Source organism: Panthera leo, chromosome D4 (genome assembly GCF_018350215.1).
Source record: "Panthera leo isolate Ple1 chromosome D4, P.leo_Ple1_pat1.1, whole genome shotgun sequence".
Taxonomy (NCBI): domain Eukaryota; kingdom Metazoa; phylum Chordata; class Mammalia; order Carnivora; family Felidae; genus Panthera; species Panthera leo.
In genome coordinates, this window is record NC_056691.1 from 81,777,604 (window position 1) to 81,798,225 (window position 20,622).

Here is a 20,622-nt window from a genome sequence, read left to right on the forward strand (position 1 = left end):
AAAAAAAGGAAGGTGGAGAACATTATGTATTAGTTTCTTGTCTTTTGCATAAAAAAAATATGGACAAATAGGGGCACCTGGACAAATAGGGTGGCTCAGTCAGTTGAGTGTCCAACATCAGCTCAGGTCATGATCTCACAGTTTAGGGGTTCAGGCCCTGCGTTGGGCTCTGTGCCTACAGCTTGGAGCCTGGAGCCTGCTTTGGGTTCTGTGTCTCCCTCTCTCTGCCCCTCCCCCTGATCATGCTCTGTCTCCCTCTCAAAAATAAATAAACATTAAAAAAAATATGGACAAATAATGTTATTTGCTTATATATGCATAAAGAAAAGCACTGAAGAATATATAAGAAATAAAATAGTTATCTTTGAGAGACAGAGGCAAGTCAGGAGTGGAAGACTTTTTAGATGTGTTTATATGTGTATGTTCTAGAGTTTAAGAATAATTTTTTTGTAGTTAATACTCCCTGAAATGTCCCTTCTGGTGCATTTTTTTCTCTTAAATTTTTTCTTAACATTTTACTTTTTTGAGAGACAGAGTGAGCAGCGGAGGGGCAGAGGAGAGGGAGACACAGCATCCAAAGCAGGTTCCAGGTTCTGAGCTGTCAGCACAGAGCCTGATGCGGGGCTCGAACCCATGAACTCGAGATCATGACCTGAGCTGAAGTCAGACGCTCAATCAACTGAGCCACCCAGGAACCCCTTTTCTGGTAGAGTTTTAAGACTGATTTTCATTGATGTCTCTTTTAATATATTCACTCTCCTGGTTGTATACGATGGAGGGATATATCTAGTGGTGTCCTCACTGGGAATATTGTTTGCATCTGTCAGGAATATGATTGTATATATTAGTTAGTTGCCTAACAATACTCAACAGGACTGCTGAACTTAGCAGAATTTTGGGGTGGTGTGTATTATGACGTTTCTGTTTAATGGGAGTACCATGTGTAATTTATAGTTCTTAAAGGATTTTACTTGTAAGATTTTATTTATCAGTAGATCATACTGAAAGTATTTTAGTAGGAAAACCTAAATCCATAGCTGTTTTGTGACTGTTAAAGCACTTGCATTTTTTTTTAAGAAAGAGAGAGAGAGAGCGTGCAAGCGGGGGAGGAGGGTAGAGGGAGAGAGAGAGAATCTTAAGCAGGCTCCACACTCAGCCCAGAGCCCCTGCCAAGGGCGTGATCCCATGACCCTGAGATTGTGACCTGAGCAGAAATCAAGAGTCAGATGCTCAACCTACTGAGCCACCCAGGTGCATTTGCCTTTTTTCAAGGGAAAATCTTGATCTAACCAAAAGATTTATAAACCTTTGTGAAACATATTTGAAAATTTAAAGTAACTGAATAAAATTCATATAAAAGTGTTTAAATGCCTTGAGGCATGGGCTTCAAGGCTTGCTCTACCCTTACAGTTTTTCCAGATTATGATGGAGGTAAAACAGGATTTGGTCTTCCACTGAGTTTCCTACCAATATTTTTGTAAATTTAGAACAAAATTGTCTTTGTCACTGGATTTTTTCTTATAGAAGTATTAAAAGTCTAGAGATGGTTCGGGGTGACATTAAACAGTATAAGGATTATTTGTAATAACGAGTCTTTTCCTTTCTTTCATTTCCTCTTTTTTTCTCTCCCCCATCCCCCACCTTTTCTCTCCCTCCCTCCCTCTTTTCCTTCCTTCCTTCTTTTTTGGGGTGTGTGTGGCCAATTTGTGGCAATTGAGAGTCTTTCTTATTTCAAAATTAAATTTGGGTATTAATAAATGTACAATCAATAATAATTATTTATATAATATTTATTTTTATTTATTTTTAATTTTTTACATTTATTTATTTTTGAGAGACAGAGGGAGACAGAGCACGTGCGGGGAGAGCAGAGCAGAGCGAGCAGAGAGAGAAGGAGACACAGAATCTGAAAGCGGGCTCCAGGCTCTGAGCTGACAGCACAGAGCCTGACGCGGGGCTCAAACCCACAAACCGTGAGATCATGACCTGAGCTGAAGTCAGACGCCCAACCGACTGAGCCACCCAGGCGCCTCGATATAATATTTAGATACATGTCTCTACAGTTTTAAAAGTGTTATCTTTAATGCAGGCTTTAATTTTGTTAACTGAAATTTTCTTTAGATGTTGGGTTGACTTTAAGGAGCAAATTTCTTTCTTTTTTTAAATATTTATTTATTTTGAGAGAAAGTGAACAGGAAAGGAGCAGAGAAAGAGGGAGAGATAATCCCAAGCAGGCCCATGATGACAGCACAGAGCCCATTGTGGCGCTCAAACTCACGAACCCGTGAGATCATGAACCTGAGCCGAAACCAAGAGTCAGACACTTAACCGACTGAGCCACTCAGGCACACCTAAATTTCTTTTTAAAGTTTTGATTAAGGCATCTGAGAAAAATCAGAAAAACTCTTTGCTTTCATAACTTTAGTAACTATTTTTCTTTAAATAGCTCACACACTTAAAATGTAAGGAGCACAAGTTTTTGGTTTTTTTTTTTTTAGAAATATTTGAGTTTCTCTTATTTCATATACTTTTAAATCTCTATAAGCCAATCAAAATGGAGCTTCATTAAATTTTGAGATCTTATAATAACAGATATAACCTTTATTCTGTTAATATGGTAGATTACACAAGTTGATTTTCATATACTAAACAAACTTTACGTTCCTGACATAAACCCAATTGGATATGGTGTGTGTGTGTGTGTGTGTGTGTGTGTGTGTGTGTGTGTGTGTGTATACACACATATATATATATACACACCTACCTCAGTGGGTCTAGCAATAGTCTTCCCATGGCCTTGTCAACATGAAAATTGGTGCCCTGAAGACCTGCCTGCATGGTCACTCAAAGGCTTCCTGTCTGCGGTGATGCCAACGACCTCCACAGATTCCTGTGTAGCTCACTTGCAGTCCGGAGACTTGCTTTCTGCTGGCTAGCAACCAGTTCCAGCCTGGGCAGACCAGCGAACATCCCTGCTGTCCAGCGGGCTGAACTTCAACTTCTGCGCCGAAGTCTGAACTACAGTCTTGGTAAGGGGGGGCTCTTTCCAAGTAGGGAAGGGAGCCATATGGAATTTCTCTAAGCCACAGGGTACCATATGGCATTTCCTTTTATCTTATGGTCATTTATTAGATCTTAATAATTCTTTGTGTGAAACTTCCCCTGTATGGTTTGTGTCTCCCGACTGGAGATAAAGAGGTCACTAGTTCTAGTCCACACTCCGGGAAGGGGGATTACTCAGAGCATGAATAACAAGGGTGGGCGGGGAGGTGTATCAGTCCCTGACAGTGGTCTGGACCAGGTGACTTGCTTCTAAGTAATAATGACAAAAGAGATGGGATCTTGCTTGCTTTCAAGATCAGGTTACAAAAGATTGTGACTTCTTTATAGCCACCCCTCCACTCCTCCTTCTACCCATCCCCCCCACCCCGCCACCCAACACCTGACTTACAGCCTCCTCCCACCCCCTGCCCCCAGTCTCCGGCTCCTCTTGGTTGCTGCTTAGATGAGCCTAACCACCATACTGATTGTGAGAGTTTCACATGGCAAGGAACTGAGGGCAGCCTTCAACAAATAAAAAAACCGAGGCCCTCATTCCAACAGTTCGGGAGGAACTGAATCCTGCGAACAATCCAGGGAGTGGGCTTGGAAGCAGATGCTTCCCCAGGTGAGCAGGGAGATGACTAAGGCACCAGCCACCACCTGTGAGACCTGAAGCACAGGACCCATTGAAGGTTACATGCAGATTCCTGACCCACAGAAACTATGAAATTATTGATGTTGTTATACTAAGCCACTAGGTTTTTGGGTAATTTGTTATGTGACAATAGGTAAGTAATACAAGAGTTATGCCAATTTTTCTTTTGATCTTGTATCTGTTTTGGTAAATTGTATGTTGAAGGGAATTTATCCATTTTTAACTTAAGACTGTATAAGTCCAGTTTATCCATTTCTTTCAGAGGTAGGCCAGGCATACGAATTTATTTACTCATAAAATACTTGAGAAACAAAAATCTTATGTGCACACAAAAATATGTATACAAATGTTCATAGCAGCTTTATTTGTAATAGTAAAAAATTTGAAACAACCCAACTGCTCTTCAGTGGGTGAATGTTTAAACAAACCGTGGTACATTTACTACTCGGCAATTAGAAGGAACAAATTACTAATACATGTGACAATTTGGATGGATCTCAAGGGAATTAGGCTAAGTGAAAACAAGCCAATCTCAAAAGGTTACATCCTATATAATTTCATTTATATAACATGCTCAAAATGACAAAATTATAGAGATAGAGAACAGATCAGTGGTTGCCAGGGGTTAGGAATGAATGAGGATAAGGGAAGGGAATGGATGTGGATGTAAAGGGGTAGCAGGAGGGATCAATGAGGTGACGGAACACTGTTACCTTTTTCTTTTTTTCCAGTTGTTATCTTGGGAGTAGTGGTGATTCCACAAATCTACATGTGATAAAACTGAATACAGCTACACACACACACACACACACACACACACACATGTGCACGCACATGTGCAAATGAGTGCATGTGAAGCTGCTGATATCTGAATAAGGTATGTAGATTGTTACAAATGTCAACTTCCTGGTTTTGATATTATACTATAGTTATGAAAGATGCCAGCATTTAGGAAACGGTGTGAAGGGTACACGGGTCCTCTATTATTTTTCCAACTTCCTGTAACTCTGTTAACTATTTCAGAATACAAAGTTTAAAAAAAAGAAAAACAGTTGAACTCATCCAGTCTCTTGGGTTACAATATCTATTTTAGATAGGCACCCCACTTCCACCCCAACTCTCCATCCAGTTTTCATGAAGGTTCGCTTTTTAGCAAAGACCTTAAGAAAGGGAGTATCTAGTCATGAAGACATCTGGTGAGGGTGGGGGCAGAAGACTTAATCCTTAGAGATTAGCAAGCATAAAGGCCCTATGATGGAAGCATGCCTGGTTTGGTGGGCAGTAAGGTTGGAGCATAGTAAGCATAGGAGCAAAGAACCAGAGAAAAGGCTTGGGCTTTCAATCTGATGATGATGCATTTGAAGGGTTTTGAGCACAAGAGTGAAATAATCAGACTTAACAGTTTAAAGGGATCGTTCTAGCTGCTGAAGGAAGATGAGGGCAGAAGCAGGGAGAACAGGAAGCCATTCAGGCTAATTCAGGTGAAAGATAGTAGTGGCTCAGACCTGGGTGGTGAGAAGTGGTCAAATTCTGAATACATTTTGAAGGTAGAGCGGACAGGATTTGCTACTGGACTAAGAGGGACGGACAGTGATTGAGGGGGAAGTATCTGAAATGGGGAAGACTGGAGGTGTAGTTTGGGGAGTGGGGGGAATACCAGAAACTCAGTCTGTGACATGTTAAGTCTGAGAAGTTTCTTAGGGATCCAGACAGGGATGTCTGGCAGACTGACCTATCTAAAACTGCCCACGGTGCTGAGAATTACCACTCCCACCTTACAAAATCTCATCAGTGGGTTACATTATATTCATTCTGGTTTTACTCCTCATTATCTAAATTCACCTTTTACTTCTTGTCTATCTCTCCAACTATAAGTTTCACGAAGTTAGGGACTAGTTCACTCCTGTATCCTTAATGCCTGGTACATAGTAGATTCTCATAAAAAAATATTTGTTGAATGTCTCCGAGAACCATATGGGCCTGAACGTTTGACAATGGATGTTATTTAATACCTTGGCTAAGACAGGTCCCAAATCTATTTTCATTCATTATAGCAGTGGTGCCCAAACTTCTCTGCACATTGGAAGCATTCGGGGAGCTTTAAAAGTACTAATGCCTTGGTCCAACCCCAGAGATTGTGATTTAATCGGTCTTATGTGTGTTCTGGGCTTTGGGATTTTTAAAATATCCCTAGGTGATTGCAATGTGTAGGTAAGTTTGGAACCACTGCACTGTGGAATTTTCAATTGTATCTTAAAGGAAATAAAATCTTCCTGGAATTTCATTTCCTTAAGTTTCCTCTCTTTTGCTTGGATCAACTATCCATGTTTCTTCCTCTTCTTCCTGATCTAAACTGTCACTCCAGGGCTTATACAAGATTACATGTCTCACAAATAAGGGTCTGTTCTCAGCAACAAGATCTGGGACTCTAAGCCAAATCTAATCCACTATAGTGTGTAGAGGTCTAATATCTTCTCTCTACAACAAATCGTCAATGGCTGTCTCCTGCTTTCCAGATTCACCCCTCTCCCTCCATCCCTGCTTGGCCACCTCTAAACACTTCTTACCTAGATTGCTGACCTGGCTTCTCTGCTGGTCTTTCTCCAGCATCACCTCAAACTGCTACCAAAGTGATCTTTCTAAAACCCCAAATTGTTCAGATCATCTAACTTCCAAGACTCCCTAACAGTCTTTTTATTATGGTATTCAGTGTCCTTCATAGAGATCCCTGCCTACCTCATCTAGTCATGTGAATTCAGGCAAATGCTCTCCCTTAGTCTTCTCACCTGTAAAATGGTGACAATAATGGTCCTAGATTTTAATATACCTGTAGCACTTAGAACTGTGTCTGGAACATATTAAGTGCTCTAAGAGTTACGTAAACTATTCGTTAAAAACTCCTTGCATTGTAACACTTATAGCTAAAACAGGTTCCAATCGTCACCCTCACTCACTGCCTTTGGGAGGTAGAACAGACTTGAGTCTGACTCCACTACTTTCTAGCTGTGAGCCTTGGGCAAGTTACTTAACATCTCAGATAGAAAATAGGGATAATATCTATAGAGAAGAACTGTTCAGGTACAGAGTGGGTTGTCGTGAAGGTAGGGTAGGTGCTTGGGTGTTTATTCCCGTCTCTGCCTGGTGACCTGTTATTCAGCCTACAAAATCTAGCCTGGGATCATTTCTCAAAGAACCATCTCCTCTGGCTTACCACCACTGCCATCTGCCCCATAATTTACCTTTTGGAGTTTCCATACACCCTACATTAGAACATAGCTCACTGAGCTGGTTATTCAGATCTGTCTTCCCCATTTTCTACACTGTGAGCTTCCAGAGGAAGGGTTCGTGTTTTATTGAACTTAATGACCAGCACGGACTAGGGCTTATTACATTTATGTATTTGTCCTATTTCCTTCCTCACCTAGACTGTGAACTGCTAGTATTATCTATGCCCTCATTTCCCATACAGAAAGTACTTTATCTATATTTTAATGACTGAAGTGACTGGATTACAAAATATTTCAACCTTCCTGGTCTATTCATTCTTCAGATCCTTCCCAGGAACGTATGTGTGAGGCAGGCAATTATTTATTTATTTTTAAAAGATTTTTAGGAGTGCACCTGGGTGGCTCAGTCAGTTAAGCATCCAACTTCGGCTCAGGTCATGATCTCGTGGTTTGTGGTTTCGAGGCCTGTGTCAGGCTCTGAGCTGTCAGCACAGGAGCCTGCTTTGGAGTCTGTGTCTTCCTCTCTCCCTGCCCCTCCCCTACTCACGCCACTCTCTCTCTCTCAAAAAAAAAAAAAAAAAAAAAAAAAAAAAATTAAAAACATTAAAAAAAAATATTTTTAAGTACAATCTACCCCTCAACGTGGGGCTCAAACTCACAACCCCAAAATCAAGAGTCGCATACTCTACCAACTAAGCCAGCCAGGCTCTCTGAGGCAGGTGATTATTTAAATCTCAAGGAGTATCCTGGTAGCTTAATTAAGCCAAAATGTATACCAAGGATATCAATATAACTAAAATGCACCATGAACTTAATATTGACACTAAAACAACTTTTAAGGTGGACAAATAATTTTATTTTGTGCATGCAAATACATGTCAAGTACTGCAAACTTTTTCCATCAATTTTCTCTCAAACACTGAAAATCATGATGCTCTATTCTGTGAACAGCCAAAGCTAATTATCTCTTCACTTCAGTGCTACAGCAAAAACACACAGAATTCACTCTTTGCTATTCACTATCATCACAACCCTCATTGTTCCATCTCTGCCCTCCCCCCATATACAGGCCTTTAGAAATCCTAGCCTTCCCCCATTTAATCCTATTCCTATAGCACAAAGGGAAACATTACAATTTGGAAATTCAAATTGAAATAAATGGAATAGAATTTATTCCCATATATATTCCCCATTTCATTGTACAGAATTATTTTAAATTATAGTTTTAAATAGAAGCTGAGTATATGCCTTAAAAATGAGCATTAAATCCATCTTAGAGATGGTGCCTGCTTTTTACATGATGGGTGTACACCATCTTTAATTTCATTTACATTTCAATCGAACAATAGATTTGCAAAGAAAATGTCTAATACAGACGTAAAAATATTCACACTAGAGCTTCACAATCGGTTGTACAATTGACAAACAGGCCTCTTTTCCCAAACTTTCCAGCTAAGCAAATTTATAAAATGTAATCAATGCAACAAGAAAAACATTTCTCTTTCACTTCCAGGGAAAAGAATATGCAATAAACAGTATAAATGCAGACAGCAGTTGCTGCAAGCTAACCACGATACTCCCAAGTGGCTGTACAGTGGATATGTGCAGTACAAATAAAAGCCACATGTGTTGTATCACAACTACAGTATAATTGTTTGCCCAGCTAAGAGAATGCATGCACTTCCATGCCTTGGGTTATAAAGTGAGGCCTAATTCTCGACAGATTGATGGAATATATGCAAATGACCTTGGCTGTTGGCAGTACTAAGTGCAGCCAGTGTCTATGTTCCACTGGTTTGAGGATATTTTTAAAATTTTATTTAAAAAAAGAAAAATTGCCAATTTTGGATTTGGGGGAATAACTGCTCTTGGAGTAGAAATAAGACTCCACTCAAATGTGGGGTGTTCTGATCAGTGGCCTTGACTCCTTGTATTCCCTTGCCAGCAAAGGGATACAAAGAAACTGCTAGTAAAAAGGAACAACTAGCAAATGTATTCAATTTATCCAGAAAATGGGATACTCCTTGAGCACGTTCATTTGTGTTCTGCTTCTGCTTGCAGAAGGGGTTCTCATGAAGGAGTTACAGTAAGTGATCCCATCAACACTCTTCACTCACTAAAACACAAGAAAAGTTCTTCCAGGAAACTAACACATAGTTGCAATGCAACTTTTCCCTTTAAGCCTAGTTACCAACACTGGTGACAGTCTGCTCAGGAAATGACACAAAGAAGCTAGGGAAGAAACATTCAGATTCAAAGTTGAAATCACATGCTGAATCTGAATCTAATCATTACAATTGCACCCCTGCTAACAAGACAACACAGGCTTTAACATCTAAAATGCAAGAGCAAGCTAGATGGTTTTTAAAACAACGTTTTCAAATATTTAAATGATCCCATTTTAAATTCCTAGAAATAGCTGTGCATCTTCTTATTTTCTCAAGGCAGCATATAAAATTGGGATGTGCTTTATATACTTGGAATCAACTTGAAATTTGAGTGAACGGGACTAGATCCATACAAATGGAAAATTTCAGTTCTCGTACAGGAGGCGAGGTTTCTTTTATAATTCTCTTGTGAGAGTAAGTAACTACTAGGAAAAAATCAGTGCCATCGACCCAACGAAGTACTACCTTCTCTTGAAAATTATATGCACAACCTTCATGCATGACACTTGCTTATCAGATGGTACTGAAAGGAAGTCATGGCAGGACAGGCAAGGGAATCTGCTCTGGTCAGGCACCAACTAGACGAAATACATACATAATCTCAAAATTTATAAAATGAAACGATACTACAAAAGAGAACTACTGAATTTAGATTCACAGAATCTGAATGAGGCACATGGACTTCAGAATGGGACTCAGAAATGGAAAAACAAAAATGTAAGAAGTAAACCAAACACACAACCCACCATTTTCCCACTTTCCAGACCTCAGACTATTTTTTCCTAATTGAACCATAGGCACCACACGTAGTTAAATTACCAACATCACACATTTCCTCTCCTATTGCCTTATATACTGATTTCAAACGCATGTACATCACATGTTGGTAAAAGGGTCAAATGACAGGGAATGCACCCAATTTTAAAAAGTCACATCCTAGGTCTGATTTATAATTTTTTTCCTCTTGACATCAGGGAGTAACTTTTTGAAGAAGGATCAGAAAGACTGCTCTTTCTTCTAAAGTGGCAGAGAACCAACATCTTTCCCTCACATTAAACCCACCATGAGAAACAGAAGATGGCCACTATATAAAGGATGCAATACAGAATAATCCCAACAAAGAAACAATTCCTATGTTGTTAGTGAGAACGAGAGTAAGTTTTTAAGAACAGGGAGTTATTGTTTTATGGGATCACCTGCTGCAAGACAAGCATTATTTTAATATAAATGTTCTGAGACATACCAATAAGGTTGGCAGGTATATACATACACTGATGCAAATGTAATTTCACTGGACAAGTAGGCAAACACCTAAGCAGTTTATCCCAAACCCCTCCAGCAGAGCACAACCAAGTTTCAAAATTTCAATTTTAAAATTAAAAAGATAAGGTTAAATACACAAGATCAATTTATGTAGTATATATTCACCCTCAGAACGTGCTGAAGATGTTTTGCGTAGTTCTGTTGCACAGAGGGTTCTTTCCCTGAGGGCACATAAGGAGCTCTCAAACTGTTAATAGGTCTCTATTTTGTAACAAAATAGCAATTTTAAAATCTTAAAAAAAAATACATTACCTTCAACATGGAAGATCTCACTATTTAAATATCCATGAAATAGACATACTGGTTTGCATATCCTTTTTGGAAATACAAACAGCAAATAAAGTACATTGGAAGCATTTTAAATGTAATAAGCGCATATTTATAGAAGGGTTCTGATATAAATTATATAACAATCATGTTCCTGTAATATCCTAGGCTAATTTATAATGTCAGAAATAAGTTAATGTAACATGGTTTAAAACTCTTGTTCCTATTCATTTCAGGTTACAGAGTGAAATAAATAAAATGTCTTTGTAGGGATAGGGAGCACTGGCCATGGCAAAAGGGTACAGTACTAACCAAAGGAAACGAAGTCAAGGCTACTGTGCTGTTATGCTACAAACAAACATCCTCATACATTTGAATATTAAATAAATGTGTAAGATCTTCCATACTGACACCAGAATATCAAAACTACCCCTTTGTTTCTCAGGTATATTTACAACTTATCAGTCACCTTATGAGCATGTTCATTAAGACAGGTATCAAACACCAGCATTTACTCATTCTGATCAAGAAATTTCAGGGAAATGTCAACCCTCCCGCCCCTGGAAATGTGCACAAAACTTTTTATCAAAATCTTATCTGATACAATGCTGTGGTTTTGTAAAACAACTAAATAGCTCAGACGACCAATAACATGATCCTGTTTAAGCATCTTGCTAGCAGGAAAAGCCCTTACATACAGTACACCTGGTGAAAGATCAGCTTGGCTTAAAATATTCCAGTACAATTTTCAGAGTAAACAACTTCACAGAAGTTAATTAAAAAAAATAATAAAAGTCAAACTAATCTTAAAGAAACTGGGGAAAAACGAAGACAAACTATAGGTGAGATCACCAGGAAGGAATGCCCAGTTTTTGTTTCCAAATGTCGACTGAAGTTTAGGTTTCAAAAATACCTCCCCCAAATCTGGGGCATGGCTGGTTGAACATACTGCATGCTTCCAGATGCCAGGTCCAAACACTTTTCAGTCACATTTAGCAGGGCAGAAATTACTCATGTTTTTAAGTACGAATAAAGGTTAGCCAATGTTCTATTATTACATGGTTCATAGTCTTATCAACCTAACGGTCAGAGAACAAGGAAAATTAAACGCAACGTGAAGTAACAATAAACAATACTTAACCAAGATATTGCAATGAACATCCAAATTAATCAGTTTAAATAAAAAAAACCCAGCAATACCATCTTGTTAGTCAGTGCAAACGCTACATACAGGGTTTTCTCAAGAAAGCTGAAAGCACCTGATTCTTTTGCCAAGTCATCAGATTCAATAATGTACAGGCTTAAATCTGCGTTTTAAAAAACTGCCATTACATTAGTGCATAATTTATCAAAATTGTAAAAACGATTCTGCATAACTTAGGAGAATTTAATATCTAGTACATCAGCTGAAAGACTTAGGCACTTGGTTATATATTTAATTACTTACTTCAACAAGTAGCCTGTGTATAAATATTAACAAAGCAGAAACTAGGCTTGAAAAATGGAAAATTAAAAAAAATTTCAATGCTACAGATAAAAGCACTGCACCACACTCCTACATATAATGCAGTAAAGAAAGCTAGTATATAACCCTGTAAAATTCTATGGTAAGAACATCTAACTCCACTCTTCAAAGTAAAAAAAGAAAAAAAAAAGAAAAAAAAAGAAGGAAAGAAAGAAAGAAAAAGAAAAAAAATCCATGCAAAGTCCCATGAAAAAGATAAATAAAGCAGCTGGAATGAGATGGAAATTTCTCTCAGCAAAACATAAAATAGAAATAAATAAGTTAATTAAGTCTACTTTCACTAGATGTATCATTGTAGGATCCTGCTAGTTTAATAACTGAGTTGTTAATTTTCTATAGAAGCCATTTAAAATAGGAAATGGCTCAGTTACTGCACCGGATTGCTACAAACTCATAAAAAGCTGCTTGAAGCTTAAGTTAAATGTCCAAATTCCAATCACCTCTGGAAAGTGAACGTGTTACCCTAGTAAAGTAAATTTTCTTTTTTTTCATAATGCTAATGCAAGAGGGCTTGAAGTATCAAAGAGTCCACAGGAAATGGATGCCCCCGGTAATATCTTTTTTTAAAAAAAATATACATTATATAATATATATTATATATATAAAAAGCTAGTGTAAATGCTTCCATGGTATGGTCACAAATTTGAAAGATGAACCTCCTTTCAGCTGTTAACCATCTTCCCATTTGCAACAGGTTTTAAAAAGTCGTTTTTATCTTCAGACATAACGTGAGTTTTCAGAATGAGGTTGCCAACACTGACAGATGTGGTGATGGGGAGGCAACTTGCATTGCTAATGGACACTGGGAGTGGCTGGCTAAAGCAAGAAGTTACCGGCAGAATTGTTTTTTGCTCCTCCCTGAGAGAAAATAAAGGACATTGAAAACAAATTAGCTTTAAGTGAATAACCCTTTAAAGAATAACTATACACGCTTAATATTAGTTGTAACAAACTTCAAAAGCCCCTAGTAAAGGCATGTATTTATCACTAAAAAATATCAGCAGTCACTAAAAAAGTCCCTTTTTCCAAAAATCATATTTAAAAAATTAAAATACTAGACGGGCACCTGGGTGGCTCAGCACTGGGCCTACTTGGGATTCTCTCTCTCTGCCCCTCCTCTGCTCATGCTCTCTCTCTCAAAAAATAAATGAGTAAACTTAAAAAAAATTTAAGGGGCACCTGGGTGGCTCAGTTGGTTAACAGACTTCAGCTCAGGTCATGATCTCACAGTCCGTAAGTTCAAGCCCCACATCAGGCTCTGTGCTGACAGCTCAGAGCCTGGAGCCTGCTTCAGATTCTGTGTCTCCTCTCTCTCTGCCCCTCCCCTGCTCATGCTTGGTCTTTCTCTCTCTAAAAAATAAATAAACATTAAAAAAAATTAAAATACTGGCTAATTTAAGGCCAACAAACTATTAAGTTCAAGACTAACCCATAATTTTGGCGGTAATTATATAAAATGGCAATATTAAATCTAAGAATATCTGTAATTAAAAAAAATGTTTTTTAATGTTTATTTATTATTGAGAGAGAGACAGAGCGTGAGCAGGGGAGGGGCAGAGAGACAGAGGGAAACACAGAATCCAAAGCAGGCTCCAGGCTCTGAACTGTCAGCACAGAGCCCGATGTGGAGCTCAAACTCACGAACCGTGAGATTGTGACCGGAGCTGAAGTCGGACGCTTAACCAACTGAGCTATCCAGGTGCCCCTAAATCTAAGAATACCTTAACATGATTTTTTAAAAGGGAAACCCTTCATCTAGATTTTAATTCTCTATTGTGTAGTCTAGAAGTGTGCCTACCAGACTGAGGAAGTATTAACCTGATGCTGGAGCACGAGGACAAACTTTTATCCACAAAAAAAGCAGGTCTCAGGCTACTTAAAAATGGACTATTTTGTTCAAGTTTACCTCTTCTCTCCTAAAAATTCAGACTGACCCAATCACTGCCCTATTACATAAGGTCTTCGCCTCACAGGAGAGAGCCAAAATTGCAGGTAACACTGCATTTATTTTATTTAAATATTTACAACCTATGTCCACTGGTTATGAGTTATCTGTCTAACACTCACAGAATCACATGGTCTTCACCTAAACTCTGTCTCTTCTGCTCCAGTGGCTCCTTTTGGTGCTGCTGGACTGGATGCCCATTTTCCACTGCTGTTCCATTCAGCAACTGATCATTTTGAGAACTGATACCCAGCTGTATGTCCAGGATCTCCTAAGAAAATAAAATGTTAATCCTTCAGTATGAAAGTATTTTATAGTTTCCAATTGAATAAAGCTTCCTAAATATCTAATTGTGGTACTTACTTCAATTTGTTCACCTTGTCCATCAGGTTCATCAGTATCAAGTGCCGAAAGCTCTAACTCAATATCCCTATCAGGCTTAGTATCGCTTGCATCTTCTGTATAATCACTCTGTAATAAAAGAAAAAATGCTGATTTTATACCTGGGGAAGCTGGGGCCCCCCTTTTAGACTAAAGTAAGAATCTCAATGATTGAAATAAAAGCTGGTACTGCAATTTTATTTCTATTCTGAGTTTGAAAAACAATCATCCACCAGAAAAAGGAATGCTAGCATACACTAGGTAATGGCATAAACTAACACACAGCAGCACCAAACAGCAAATACATTAAGCATGAAGCTGAGAGGTTCAGTTTTTTTACCTCTCCATTTCTCAGTTCAATTTCCTTGCTTAGAAGATTTAAGGTAAGGTGGCGGCCTTCATCCAGGGAATTCCACTTCTGCTGCATGGCCAGTGCATTGGCCTCCCTCTGAAGAAGCAATGAGTTACTCTTGGCCTATAGGGGAAAAAAAACAAAGGTAAAGTTAGCTTTCAACCATAGCTTTCAACTGCCATTTTATTTTAAGAATTTAAAGCTGAGGGACACAGAGACTACCTGCTGAAGTTCAATGCTCAAAAGGTCTCCAGTACTGGAATGCTTTCGATGACCAGATAAATCAGTAACAATGAATCTGTCCCTTTAAAGAGAAATATGTTTACAGTTATAAAACTTAAAGAGTTGAAGCAACTAAAGCAGTAATGGCCATATACCAAATACGTTTTCTGTAATTAATCAACCCTGAAAGTTTCAGTCATCATTTAAATGTTTTCTCAGAAATCTGTTATTCAGCTAAAATCATTAAAGTACGCTTCATGAATAATCGGGGGTAGGATCTATACTCTGAGGATACACACAAGTCTGAAAATAGAGAATCCAAAAGAAGTAAGAGTAACATTACCGTTCAATATAGTGTGCTGATGACGTGGCCTCGTTACCATACGAACTCCACCTTGAATCAACAGCATTGACATAAGGAACATAATCTACAGAAAGGTAGAAAGAAACAATGATCAGAAAAGTGAAATATCAATATGTAAATGTGAACATACACTTTTTAAAAAAGATCCATATTTTATCCAACCAGCCATGTTCTTCTGGCTAAACCATTTAATTCTGAGCTCCTGTGACTGTTAAATAGAGGGAAATGTGCTGTACCTCACAAAGTGAGGATTAAAAAGCACAGTGTTAGAATACAGCAAGTGAGATACTAGTTAAGGGGATTACCTGATACACTGATAGGCTTAGTGGCACTTCCTTGGGAAGCAGTGGCCTGGACAGGATCCGTGGTATGGTAACCTGTACGTGAAGATCTGGAAATTGCACCCCATTTTGAGATGATAGGTCCATCACTAAATGGAATTATTGGGTCTTCTTCTTTTGTCCTTCTCTGAGTTTCAAATAAATGCACTCTTCTCTTAACATCTCCACTGTCCAGGTCCTGCATAAACCAAAGAAAATCAATTAAAAGGATTGTTGTCAATTACTTCAGCTAATAATACAGGTACATGCTTTCAAAAGACATGTAATCAAATTTTCTGGTAAATTTAACACTAGCAGTACATCTTAGTGATAATCCAACATCCGTTTTAAACCACCAAACTAGCTCAAATAATTTAAGCATTAAATGCAATTTATTTCAGACTTACCTAAATATAACTCAGCTGCTTACAGATGAGTTATATAGCAATAAACAATATGAAGATGAAAGCATTCAATCATTCTAAAACTTGAGCCAACATGCATGATATCCCCCCCACTCCCCCAAATCATACCATTAATACAGCATTTGAATTAGCAATTACATCTCTGGGCTCTGAATCGATGGCATTTATACAGGAGCCTATGGTGCCACAAGACCAAGGAGAATAATGAGAAAGATGATCTTCTTCAAATTTTGTACCACTCACACTCTCAGAGAACTGATTAAAAAAAAAAAAAAAAAAAAAAAAAGCATAATCAATTAGTACAAAACTGTTAAATTTACAAACTTGTAACTAATACAAAGTAACTATTATAGAATATATAGGACTTCATAATGAACAAATAATATAAAAACTTTCAATAATTAATATAAAAATACTGTCATATGTAACAAGTAATAATTATACTATTTGTATTTACATTATTTACTATAGAAAATAGAATGACTTCTCTTTTTATTTTGTTCTTTCAGTACTCATAAGGAACCCCTGCCTATCAAACACCAAATCAACAAATATTTGCAGCATGTCTCTAACATGGTATGAAGCACTCCAAAAAAATGAAAGAAGGCAAAACACACACACACTATGGTCTGTGTCCTAGAATAGTTTACGATTCTGAGAAAAGACCATCATGTAAATATGGGAATATAACTGATAAAACATGCAGGATCAAATTTAAAAAAAGAACTCAAAGAAGGCTGTCTGGAACTAGAAGAAAAAGTGGACAAATTTTAAAAGGACTGTCCAAATTATTACAGGATCAGAATACTAAAGTTGTCATAATCATTAAATCTAGTTTACTGATTATACAGATATAGAAAGCTGATGCCAAAATCGTTAAATTACATATTACAAGTCATATTACTGGCAAATAGCAGATCTGAGTCTCAGGGAAATTTTTTTTTTTTTTTAAAGTAAACACTACACCCAATGTGGGGCTTGAACTCATGACCCTGAGATCAAGAATCACATGTTCTACCAATTGAGCCAGTCAGGCTCCCCAGGGGACTAATTATTTCTTAAAGCATAGTATAAAAAAATGCAAATACATTTTTCTATCAAGCAAGTGGCAACTCTATCACTCTGTTGTCAAGATGTTCAGTTGCTTTGAAGAAGTCTCAGTTTGATGAGAAATTTGGATCTAGTTTAAGAATTCAATGGTTTATTGAAATATTTATGGATGAAAAAATGTTATCTGAATTACTTCAAAATAATCCAGTGGGAAGAGGGGGTACAAATGAGAGACTGAAGAGTACGTAACAGGGGGTGATGGGTACGTGGGGTTTATCATACTATTCTACTTTTGTATATGCTTGAAGTTTTCCATAATAAATTTTTTTTTTTTTTTTTTTTTTTGAGAGTGAGCATGCAAGCAGGGGAGGGGGAGAGAGAGAGAGTGAGAGAGAATCCTAAGCAGGCTCCATGCTCAGCACGGAGCCTGACACAGGGCTCAATCTCACAACCATGAGACCATGACCTGAGCGAAATCAAGAGTTGGACACTTAACTGACTGAGCCATCCAGGCACTCTTCATAATAAAATTTTTAAAAGTTTTAGATATTAGAGCCCAAAAGAATGGGAAATAAATCAAATTAGAGGAATTAAAAAAATAATGGTTTGTCGTATATATAAAAGTACTGAAAACAACAAGGTACACTGAAATGATCCTGATACAAAAATTTGTTTTGTAACAACAAGAATAATTAACAGTGATGCAAAACTGCATGAATAAAACCACAGGCATTTCTGCAACTCCTGTGAAGTAAGGAAGAAATGCTTCTGCTAGATCAGAATTCAAATCCCAGCTACTTACAAGCTGAATTTATTACTTTGGGCAAATTACTTAATTTCTCTAAGTAGGATTTCTAAAAAACATAGATTTAATACCGGCCCCCTAAGATTTTTGTGAGAATTAAATAAAATAGCATTATGCAAATGCTTAGTACAGTGCCTGGCACAAGTAGGTGCTCAATAAATGGTAGATATATATCTTATTACTAAAAAACAGAAAAATAATGACAACTATACTGCTGGAGAGACTTTCAATTCTTGGTGGAACAGGTCTTAAGACCATTAAAAACTTAATGGTCTTCAGAGTCTCACAATGCCTAACTGTAGTGCTTCTCACAAACTCAATGTTCACTGAACTACGTGACTCAACTTCACACTACACCGCTGCAAAATACCCAACACAGCTAACCCTGGTTGGAAAGAGTGCTCTGAAGTCGGGTGTTTGACCTATCCTTGCAACATCAAGTGATGAAGACCTTTCTTACATCAGTGCGAAAGTCTACACTGAATAGAGGAGAAGGTGGTGTTGGTGACTGTGTTGCCACAGGAAGAGTTGAAGAGACAAGAGGTGCTTTCTGAGTGTGGTACTGGGCCCACTGCTCTGGCTTTCTTCTTATCTGCTCCTCGCAACTGGTCTTCAAATGACCACAAGGTTCCTAAGGGGGGATAAAAGAAACAATCTTAATCATCTAGGGAGCAGTAAATAAACTTGTCTATTTCCTGTGGAAATAACGTAAACAGTTTATTATATTGTTGGGACAAAAAAATACAGCAGGGAAGTCACCTTAGCCTATTCTCCACACATTTAAATGAAAGGATTAATGTTTAGTCAAGTGAGCACTCAGTTTTCTGGTTTAGAGAAGTCATTTGTATCTATGTGGGGATACTGAAAATAGGCCCTGTCCTTGTATTTTGGAGATTTCTCTATACCTTCCCATCAGTTTCCTATCCAAGCATAACATTTATTGAGCATTAATATGTATCAGGTCCAGTTCCAAGGGCTTTGTTTTTCTGATTTAATCCTCACAACAGCCTTATGAGGTAGGTACCATTATTGCCACCAAACATGAAAAACCTGACGTACAGAACATATAGTAACTTCTGTAAGTCACACAATTTCTAAGTGGAGGAGCTAGAAACCCATACCTGGGTGGTAGGACACCAAGTCTGACAGTGGGCTCTTTACCCACTGTCACTACACTACAGTAGCAGTCCTATTTCCACTGTCACTTACCCTTGGTAAAGGCACACTTGTCCTTGGCTCACTTGGTGGCTGGCAAGCCACTGAATAGTACCCATCTAATGAGTTATATCTTTCCCGCAAAGACGTCTGATAAACAGACGAGTGCATCACATCCATTGGAGGTAAAGAATTACTTCTAATAATGTCATCTCGTTGGTACATAGGTGGGCGCCAGATGCGCCTGCTGTCGTACACAGGAGCATACATTCCAGAAGGTACTGGCGGAACTGGTCCATACGGCTGCGGAGGAGGAGGTTGGTAAGGAGAAGAATTCATTCGATCTCGAGGGGAAAATGTACTGTAATGATCGGCATATGGCATAGAAGCAGGTGGGAGGGAGGACTCTGGAACATTATTGGATCTCACAAAGCGAGGAACACAGGGAGCCACACCAGCTGGTACCGTTGGAGGTGGTGGGTAGTATCCTTAAAAATTAGAAAAAGGAATATTTAATGTAATCTTAGTAAAATCCAACATTGTACAATGATTTAACTCTAAACCAGCTTTTAATGTGGGAAAAGAAAATAAACTTTGAACCTTAGTTACTCCTACTTTAGACAGACACTACACTACTATATGAACTCCTATGTTAAACTGCTCCTCAAAAACACAAGACAGGCTATTAAGAGATGGCTGGTAAGTTTCCTTCTAGGGCATCTACTGCCACAGGTTTTGGATTAAGTAATCAGTTACATTATTGATTCATAGCTTTGGGGGAGCAGAGGTAAAAACCCCTTTCAAAATCTATATAAGTTGTGTATTGTCTTTCCAAAATTATACATTAACTATATATAAACCAAACATTCTACAAACTATTTCAAGGGATTCACAGAACTCTCTGAAGCTCATCCATGGACTCTATATTTGACGTAAAGGAAGGAGAATCTTAAAACTATTGGCATGCAGAATCATTAATTCTTAGGGCAGGAAGAAAACTTAAGGGTTATATAGTCCAAAAGATTAATTTCTTAATATAGATATTCTAGATATAAGTGATTCACTTATGTATCTAATGACAATATATATTAGTTTCTTTTTTTTCTTAGAATTGCCTAAAATTACTTACCTGTCTGGGGGTACTGTGGGACTTCGAAGGGTATCGGAGTCCTTGGATCTTGAAAATACTGAATGTTTTCAGAATGCTGAGGATATACTGGTACTCTAGTTATAAATGCGCTGGATTTTGGAGGCACAGAATTCAGCTCTGTTCCAACATTAGAAGGCCCAGCTGAGGTAGCCGCTACATTACTTACAGGAGTCTTGGGTGGAGAGCCAATTTTACTGGAGAGATAATTTATCAAAAACAAAGAATAAATTACTGTCTGTAACTGCT

General features: G+C 38.0%; 1 protein-coding gene across 4 annotated transcripts in view; it reads right to left on the reverse strand.

Moving 5' to 3' along the window:
• Nucleotides 1-7,757: 7,757 nt before the first annotated feature.
• RC3H2 (ring finger and CCCH-type domains 2) overlaps nt 7,758-20,622 on the reverse strand; it is a 52,393-nt gene continuing 39,528 nt past the window's right edge. Inside the window, exons 11-21 of one of the 4 annotated variants that reach the window (XM_042912000.1) lie at nt 20,356-20,570; nt 19,281-19,714; nt 18,532-18,702; nt 16,355-16,471; nt 15,777-15,990; nt 15,451-15,535; nt 15,108-15,189; nt 14,874-15,008; nt 14,516-14,623; nt 14,275-14,423; nt 7,758-13,065 (exon numbers count right to left, since the gene is read on the reverse strand). In XM_042912000.1, coding sequence (XP_042767934.1) covers nt 12,870-13,065; nt 14,275-14,423; nt 14,516-14,623; nt 14,874-15,008; nt 15,108-15,189; nt 15,451-15,535; nt 15,777-15,990; nt 16,355-16,471; nt 18,532-18,702; nt 19,281-19,714; nt 20,356-20,570 — 1,906 coding nt within the window. In that variant the 3' untranslated portion in view covers nt 7,758-12,869. Of the gene's footprint in view, nt 13,066-14,274; nt 14,424-14,515; nt 14,624-14,873; nt 15,009-15,107; nt 15,190-15,450; nt 15,536-15,776; nt 15,991-16,324; nt 16,472-18,531; nt 18,703-19,280; nt 19,715-20,355; nt 20,571-20,622 lie in introns of all 4 variants that reach the window. The other 3 variants (XM_042911999.1, XM_042912002.1, XM_042912001.1) reach the window with 3 other exon arrangements.